At 41.9% G+C, this 9,438-nt stretch overlaps 1 protein-coding gene across 8 annotated transcripts in view; it reads left to right on the forward strand.

The window, feature by feature from the left end:
* ptk2aa (protein tyrosine kinase 2aa) overlaps positions 1-9,438 on the forward strand; it is a 54,302-nt gene that overhangs the window by 8,286 nt on the left and 36,578 nt on the right. Inside the window, exons 2-5 of one of the 8 annotated variants that reach the window (XM_035680990.1) lie at positions 734-760; positions 6,249-6,493; positions 7,856-8,025; positions 9,333-9,420. In XM_035680990.1, the coding sequence (XP_035536883.1) occupies positions 6,293-6,493; positions 7,856-8,025; positions 9,333-9,420 (459 nt within the window). In that variant the 5' untranslated portion in view covers positions 734-760; positions 6,249-6,292. Of the gene's footprint in view, positions 1-733; positions 761-3,645; positions 4,676-6,248; positions 6,494-7,855; positions 8,026-9,332; positions 9,421-9,438 lie in introns of those variants that run through there. The other 7 variants (XM_035680985.1, XM_035680987.1, XM_035680988.1 and 4 more) reach the window with 7 other exon arrangements.

The raw sequence follows: 9,438 nt of genomic DNA on the forward strand, positions 1-9,438 counted from the left end.
TGTGTGTGTGTGTGTGTACAAATCAGGGTGTCTAAAGCACTTAGGCACTTATCCTCCTGACCTCCTCCGGCATACAGCCCTATCACTGCTCTAACTGGGTGTCAAGTTTTCAAAATGCTTCTCCGGGGCTTCCTGTGAGCGTTTGGGAGCTGCAGTAATGATGTAGTTTACACACTCAATAATGGAGTAGGACCGCCACTTTTAGCTAGCCTTTAAACGGAGGATGTTATACTGTAAAGCATGTGAACTCTGCAAGCTTTAAGAGTACAACCACATGTGGTATGTTGTAGCGTATCCACTAAACAAAGGCAAGAAGGTGGACCGAACTGAAGCCCACTAACTGTGACATCCTCATCTCACAGCTGCGGAGCATGAGCCAATACACAATAAACCTGTTCCTTGGCATTTCCCAGTTAGCTCTTTTAACCAGTGAAGCTTCAGCATACCTCGGGTGGGAGTAAATCACACAACAATGGGATATTGATTCTACAAAAATAAATCAATGCCCTTTCGACAAGTCGACAGGATATTGATCGATGCTATTTATATTGACAAATATTGAGCAGCAGGCACTGGCATCGCCTCTGTAATTCACATTCATGAACTGAACTGTAAACACCTGCTGTGTGGCTTCATAGACTTCAGTGACATTTCTGACCTGATAATTTCTTAATTCAGCGGCTGATAATGAAACAAACCAACTAACTGTGTTATTTCTATGTTTGTCTTTCAGATATTTCCAGGATTGCCTACTACACAGGTGAGTAGCTGACCCTTGTGTTTTATACACACCTACTACATTCAGCTGCTTCATTCACTCTTACACAGTTCTTACACAGTGCTCAGGTGTGGTCAGGTCACCACAAGGGGTCCTCGGTAGGGGAATATACGAGGAGTATAAGTTTGAGACTCCATTCATGATCTTTGCAATAGTTTGCTAAAAATACCATCAAAAATCTGAACTCAAGGACAAAGGAAATATGCCTGTTTATGTAGAAAAATTTAAAATTATGATTATAAAGTCTGAACATGCTCTGGGCAATGTAGTACTCTAAATAGTAGTAGGAGTCATCTACTCTATTCAGAAAACAGGCACAGTGGCTCCATGAATTGAGACTAAAGGGAAGGAAGAAAATTCTATATATTGCATATGTGTGATGAGAGAAAGTGTGTGTGTTGTTTTGTTGTTTGTGCATGTATGTTGAGGCAGAGATTGAACACATGAGCTCCCCTTGGAGTGTGTGACTAATTGTAATCTCCACACTGTAGATACCAGAAACAAAATATGTTCCTTGAAGACAGTCCAAGTTAAACTTCCAACAACCTGAGGGTGTTTTTCTTCCCTTTTAATTACTGAAATAAACTAGGCTGGGAAACATATTTATGTGTCATGGCGTCATGCCCCGAAAAAGAAGGCCCTTGCTAGCCAGTTACATCAGTTGAATTAAGCTGCCCAGCAATTCCCATTGATCTTTTTCTAAAATGTTAATTAATAGCATATCCAGAGCTAAATGAGTGTAACTTTTTAAAGCTCTTTGCTCCCTCCAACCTTTCATTCTCTACATACCATCCATCCACTGTGAGTGTGTTTCACAATACTCATAGCCAGCTAGGAGGAAGCAAGAAAATAACAACATGCAATACAGAACCAAAGGATGTTTTAAGAGTAATAACAGTATGTGTGCTAGTGTTTTTTGTTAGCTTAATTAAAAGGCTGATACACTGATTTATCAATGTATTTATTTGATTGTGTTAAACTGTTGATACCAATGATCATTTGACTCAGACACAGGAAGAAATTATTCCTCCTCTAGGTCAAGGAAATAATAACTCAAGAACATGCGACCCTACAAACATTACTGTTAAATCCACGTGTGTAGTCAAGATGTATGTTAAAAGTATGTTTAGTTTGTATTTTAGGAACAATGGTACCTATTTACAACCTCATTATAGTATTACAAAATAATAGCAGGAGCTGTAAAGTTGACTCTGACAGTGGTATTCAGCTTCACCTTTGACATACAAGTATGAAAAAAAAACAGTAGTAGTAGTTCTGATCGAGTCAGCAGCAAAATAATAATGTAGTTTAATGAAGAGTGATGCCATTACAAGCAGTTACAAAACCTGTTTGTATTTATGATGTACAATATGTTTGAAATTCAAATAGCCTTTGAATTTTAACTCCAAGGCATCGATGCGAACACATGGATTGTTCACTGATGAAACATATGCAAAGATACATCAAAGAAGCTATTACAGTTCTGAGGTTCACCTGCCTCTTTGAATTTATATTTGCATTTATTAGGTAGTGGGTGTTGTGTTTCCCTCCCTTGCTAAATTAATTATGTGTTCATAAACACACAGTAACATAGTTAGAGAGAGAAAGAAAGAGAGAGAGAGAGAGAGGGAGAGAGAGACAGAGACTATGGCACAGTCCCAAAAGAGCGCTTCCCATTCATGGCAACATCCGGCCCTCTGACAAAAGGCTTTCAATAACCCCCCCCCCCAACACACACACATCACACACAACCACAACACACACACACACACACTAAAGCCCCCCTGCTTCCACCAGATTTTTATAACAATGGCCAATGCCTGAGTTAGAGCACAAATTATAAGAAAACCCACACGTGCGCGCACACGCACACACTCCATTAAAGTTTCTGTGACTTCGCTGTGTACATTTGCGTTTGTGTGCCGCGTTCAGTAAGTCAAGGAGGTGTTCAGCCGTATAAATGTCCTTTTGATTAATGGAGGCAGGCATCTGGTCAGCAGTAACACTCACAGAGATAGGTGCTACTCGCTCAGAGGTTATTGTCGGCACGTTGCCTCGGAGATGAGCCTTCAGGGCGGCACCTCAAGCACTCTGAAAGATAGAGCGTATGACCCCCCCCCCCCCNNNNAAAAGTACAGGCTGAATGACTTTGAATGTGCAGTATGAAGTGTGATCGATTGAGACCTTGTGGCTTGGAAGTGGATTGGTTGGCGTTTCTAACAGCTGCTAGTTGACATGCTGGGCACAGCCAGGGCAACGTCTGTGTTGGCAAAAATCATCTTTTCTGCTCTTCTTTGCTCTTCTCGTTTTTCATGCGATGCATTTATTTTTTGTCCAAGATATTTAGTTTTAAAGAAAGATGTGCATTCCTTATCTGGCAGTTCACAGCTGTGAAACAGTGGAGAGTATTGAGATATTCAGTAATACGTATGTACAGTGGGAGATGATGGTTTTGTCCTTCTGATCAGAAATTGTGATTTCTGTTACTTCTGGATTTTTGTTTTTGCTTTTACCTTAAGTGAGTGAAATATGCTTTGTCTGGTAGTATCTTTGAGTGGTTAAATAAAGGCATTTTCTCTTATTTTCTCTACCTTTTGCGTTGCTTCTGCTGTGGTAGCAATGATGGTGCAACATAAGGGCTGTTCTGAGGTCAGATTCATAAACAGAAGTGGGAGGGTTTTTCTTCATTGAACACAAGAGACTAGTGAGATTAGCATATTAATAGTTTCTGGCTCCTCCTGCTTCTCCAGCAGCCCTCTCTCTCTCTCTCTCTCTCTCTTGATCTCTCTCATTCCCCACTCAACTTTCTTTCAGTTGTGCTGCTCTGTCCTCTTTTTCCTCTCATTCACCCCGAAACAATCGCTGCACTTCTCTCTCTCTCTCTCTCTCTCTCTCTCTCCCTGTCCCGCTGTCTCTGTTTCCTTTGTTTTTCTGGTTCACTCTTTGCTCTCACTTTCTTTTTCCAAGAGAAGACGATAACTTTCTTTTTGTATATCACTGAGCACAGTAATTGTCTCTCCTTCTCTCTGACCACTAACTACCTGAATCTCCACTGGATCAACACCGTACAAGTTGGACTTGGCTGCGAACTTTTGCCGAAGGAGCACTCTTCTCACCATCACGAGGGACTCTATTGAGTGAAATAACCCAAATCTTCTCCTGAGCGACGGTCGCTTGACTCTTCCACAGCAACTGTGTAACTATGGAGTGCAGGCATGGGGCAGAAATTGGGCAAAAAAACAGTGTGCTGTCATCAGAGAGGGGCCACTGAGGAGTAATTTAGAAGTGGAGAGAAAGAGAAGAGGAGGGAAGTTTGTGGATGAAACTAGCTCTACACCTCCGGGGATCTTTCTTCACTTGTGCAACTGTGGATAACGAGGAAAAGAAACTAAAGAAAAGATTAAGAAGACAAGACTCTCACTCTCAGAAGGATGGGTTTTTTTTTAAGTTGTCCCTGTGTTTTCGGTCGCATCTTTACACTCCAGACAAAGTGCCAACAGACCAGAAAATTGGCCTCTTTAAGGATTACTGCTGTTGCCCCTCTGGAAGTAACTGTTGGCTAACGAAGCTGTTGACAAAAGTTGGAGACAAAGATTCTTGCCTTCGGAGACGGAGTGTGTGTGTGTGTTTGTGTGTGTGTGTGTGTGTGTGTGTGTGTGTTTGTTTTCTTGTTTGGATTATGTGAGCGTGTTCTCGTCACTGTCAGGACCTTGGTGTGTGTGCGCATGTATTTATTTACGTAACTTCTGCACATGAGAAGTTCAGTGTGCGTGATGCGGGGCTGTGAGGCCGCTAGCTGTCACTCTGTCCTCGGCGCAGGCAGACACAGGGAGGGACAGACATGTGTTTCCATGGCGATGAGCGGATGTAGCCCCTTCCCCATGTGTTGGGACAGAGGTATGAATGAAATCTCCTTCTCTCTCTCTCACACACTACACACACACCACACACACACACACACAGAAACGCAAACACGAGTAGCATGAAACCTCTCCGCTGTGTGACATCTGACTCCATGGGAACTGACTTGGTGGAGAGCCAAGGCTACCGTTGCTCTGAAGAAGTTGTGTGTGTGTGTGTGTGTGTGTGTGAGAGAGAGAGGAAGAGAGGCAGGTTAAAGTGCTGAAAACCATTGGAGTGATTTGTCGATAGAAAAGTCATTAACATTTAAAATTGGCAGAGTAACATGGGAGTGCATTTTTATCTTACTGTGATATATCCCTTAACAACTTTACAGTCATTCCTCTGAGGTGTGTGCGTGTGTGTGTGTGTGTATCCGCTCTGTCAGTCTCTTTCTCTCAGGTGTAATTACCTACTAGAACATATCAATTTTCCTTTTAATGGAGGAGAGAGGAGAAGCACAGGACCAAGGGGAAGCAGGAAAAGAGAGAGTGAAAGAGAACTCCTATACACACACACACACAAACGCACACACACATATACATACAAAACCCACATCTTAAAACGCTCATACACACAGACATGAAGGAGGTAGTTTTTGCCGGGCATTCCCAGATGAAATTACCATGAAATTCCAGGAAGTGTGTCAGTGTCGTGACTTCTTATTCAGGAAAAACGTCAGCCTGAGGTGCATTGTCTTCTTTGTGTTACAGACACAGGTGCTCACATATTGAGCCTTGACCCTGACTGCACCTTTTTCTCTCTCGTGTCTCATTGTTCAGTGTTTTTCATCTTGCCAGAGAACTTCATTTCAAAAACAGACATTTGCTGTACAAAGTTTATTCCAAGTAAGAGCAGGATTCAAGTCTACATCAAGTGCATCAGGCTGTAATTGACAGCAGAGAGAAGGAGAAAACATGTATCATCAGTCCATTATTACTTTATAGAAACTAGAGCTGATTAGATAATTCGCAACTGTTATTGTTGACTTGTTTCAGATGTTTTTTGAAGCAAAAATGGCAAATGTTTGTTCATTCCAGTATCTTAGACATGACAATGGGCTGCATTTCTCTGTTTTATGTAATTGTAAACTAAATAACTGGATTTTGTTGCACAAAACAAGCAATGTGAAGATGTCAGCTTTGTCATTAGCTTATATATTGACCAAATGGTCGACTGGTTAATCATAATAAAAAATTAGCAAATTAATTGATGATGAAAATGAAAGTTGGTTATTGGACTAATTTGGAGACATCATCTCTACCTTGGAGGTATAAAAAAAACAACAACTGGTAAATCTGAATCTAATCTGGTAAAAAATGTATTAAATGGTCAATCAATTCATGGAGAAAATAATAACCAGTTAAAATGAAAACAATTGTTAGTTTGTTGTTAGCCCTAATACAATCTTCTCCTATATGTATGTGAGGCAGTAGTGAATATTTGCTTACAGGCTAAACTCTCATTTGAGCAATTGAGTTAAAAAGTGTCCTTTTCCCCTCTTTGGATTCTACGCTTTTTATTCTTCCTCATATAATCAATGTCTGATTTGCTCTCTTCTCCTCTTCAGAATATGACAGACACCTAGCAGCAGCAGTGTCAGCAGGGAAAACCATGGCGACGGCCTACCTGGACCCCAACCTGAACCATGCCCTCCTGGGAGGCGCCAAGTCACGGCTGAGCGCGGGGGGGTCAGACAGAACCATGGCCGGCTCCGTGGACAGGGTTCTGAAAGTCTGCCACCACTTTGAGACCAACACTGAACACAGTTGCTGGTCCTCCAATATCAGATATGGAGATGCAACCGATGTCAGGGTAAGAAGTGACGCACTGCACCGAATGTATATATGGCGACAAAGTAAATACATAAAATTCAAAATAATTATAAAAGGAACACCAGTCCGACACAGCCTTGAAGGATACATCTGGTGTCATTCTACATCTTTCCTGTTGTTAACTGCTTGCAGAGTTTCCCACCCTGTCTGTGGCACTCATCCCCAAGCCCATTTGTTCGTCCTGAAGACGTAAATCTTAAAAAACGGGTCACAAGTACAAAGCTTCATTTTGAGACTGAGAGTCTACAGCCATGTTAGCAGCTCTGTGAGGCTATACTTAAACATAGGGGTGGTTTGAGCTGAACGTTAATGTCAGCACACTAACAAGCTCAAAATAACAACGCTAACGTGCTGATTTTTAGTAGGTATGACGCCCGGGCTGCTGAACTGCTGTGGCTCACACACACACAGTTTGTGGCGTTTGTTGTCAACCAGAAACATGGCTGGTCTTATTCTTTTATTCTTTTCTTAGTTTTCATGACACTACCTCCACCCCCTATATGTTGCATTTTACCCCCAGCAGTAATTTTTTTTTTGCTGTGTGTCCTCAGCTCAAGGTCCTAGCTGTCTGCTCTGATAAAGGACACTTAGCACTCTTAGAATATTCTACTAGCAAATACATACAACCTCAGGGCACACTCTGTGTGTGTGTGTGTATGCGTGTCTATTAGGGTATGTTTACTTAGCAGTATGCTTTTAGATCCACTCCCATGACGCAGAAACTACTTAGCATTGCTCAAACTTTAGTGGTCATAGGGATACGTCACTGCAAATCTCCTCTCCTCTCCTCTCCTCTCCTCTCCTCTCCTCTCCTCCTCTTTCTCCTTTAGTATCTAGGTCAGACCCCCTAGCATTTTACATGGCAACACACATGGTGCTGTGAGCATTATCGTCCTTGTGTGTATGATGTCTGTCAACTTGTTTGGGTGGGAATGTCATGTTAAATTGCTTCAAGTCACCTTCACAGACATACACATGGATAGACTAATGTCCTCATTGACCTGATGCAAAATACCAGACATAAACATTGGCATAGTTGGCACACTGAGGTATGGCAGACTGACTTCTTTATAGAACTGTTTTTGTCCACTGGGCATCTTTGGTTTATTTAGCAGCCATGTTGAGGACAGTAACACTGGAGGACTGGAAAATGCTTTGTAACTTAGCCCAATTTAGCCGAATATTCCAGTGCTAAGAGAAATATCTGTATATAATATCAGTGTTTAGTCTCGCAACCGTTCAAAATTACATTTTTATTGGCTTTTTTTGTTCTTTAAACTTAAAGTTTATGTAAATGTGCAGGCGAAGTGGGTAAAAAAAAGTATTCACTCTTTGTCTCCAGGGAATCATCCAGAAGATTCTGGACATCCAGAAAGTGCGCTGGACGTCTTGTTTTGGCTTACGTCTCAGCAACGTCCAATCCAGAGACCAGGTGCACTGGCTCCACCCCGATATGGGTGTTTCCCACGTCAGAGAGAAATATGAACAGGCACGACCAAACGAGGAGTGGAGGTGAGAGAAGACGAATGTGTGTGTCATCTACTGATCGATGTGTTGTCATTGAGTTGTCGTGCTAATATAACATATCAGGGTTATATCAAACACAGTATGCTGAAGCTTGTTCAGTTTCACTGCTTCAGACTGTAAACTAGGCACCAGCTCTGTTGGTTTTCAGTGATTTGATTGGTTAAGGTGGACAGGAAATTGTGTGCGAAGGGTTGTGAGCATAAACTTCGGGCATTAGCGTGGCTACCAGGCTAACAACAGCAGTCCACAAAGTTTTAACACCATACAGGTTCCTATCAGCCAAGCAGTATCCCTCCTTCTCTGCTGCTGGTATGATTTTGCCATTTAGTTCTAATAAGCAAGTAATAAATGAGGATATAAACTGATTATTTCCTGCGTTTTTTTTTCTCTCACTGCAAAAGTCCTTCATCCCAGCTCTACCCAGCACCCTGCCAGTGTTTTTCTGCCAGAAAAAGACACAGGACACATGCCCTAAAAACTTTATTATCTCAAATCGTTACCAGGCATAGTAGTGGCTGGGCCTTATTTATTGAGATTTCAAAGACAAAATGTAGTCCAACTTGCCTTCAGATTCTGCGGCAGGTGCATGTAGGTCCTTGAGGGAAATAACATTTGAGAAAAGCTGTGAGGTGACAATATATAACCAGTTTCCTAGACATTAAATGTTACTTATTTTGGCCTTTTTAGATTTAGCCAGTCACTGTCTCCTCAAACAGTTAGCTTCAGCAGTCTCCCCTGTTGTATTCCAAATTAGCAGAACTGATTTATTGCAAACAACGTAAAGGAAAATAGTGCAGCCCGTCTGCTGTATGGTGATGGGATTCCATGTGTGTGTTGCGATGTGGTTGTGTTGGTTTGGCAGTTTGGATGTTAATGCACTGGTATATATTAAGTTTATTGTGGCAGTCGTGGTGCTAATGCTATTGTGAGGTGGAGACCTTTTGAACTGTGGACGTAAAGAGAGGGAGAGAACCAGATGCCTGCTTTGTTTGTCTAAGTCAACAACTCTCTCGTCTCTCCTCCACTGATCTTGCCATCAGTCTTCTCATTTGCCATCTTGCATATAATTTTTTTCCTTATCTCCTCTGTCGCTTTCTCCTCCCACTCCTCCCGTCCTTCACCGTACCACCATACATTCCTTATTCCTGGCTCTACTCTCCACTTAGTGTAATTTTCTTAAACTGATTTATTCTGAGGTTTTTACCACACAGAAGACGAATACAAAGGTCGAGACTTGTTTTTTGCGATTTGAAGTTGGAAAAATGCTCTCCCTTTCTTCTTCTCCTCTGTAGGTATGAGTTAAGGATCCGGTATCTTCCAAAGGGCTTTGTGCAGCAGTTTACAGAAGACAAACCTACACTCAACTTCTTCTACCACCAGGTACACACACACACACAC

Source organism: Morone saxatilis, unplaced genomic scaffold (assembly GCF_004916995.1).
Source record: "Morone saxatilis isolate NCDOM2014 unplaced genomic scaffold, NCSU_SB_2.0 Contig9, whole genome shotgun sequence".
Classification (NCBI taxonomy): domain Eukaryota; kingdom Metazoa; phylum Chordata; class Actinopteri; family Moronidae; genus Morone; species Morone saxatilis.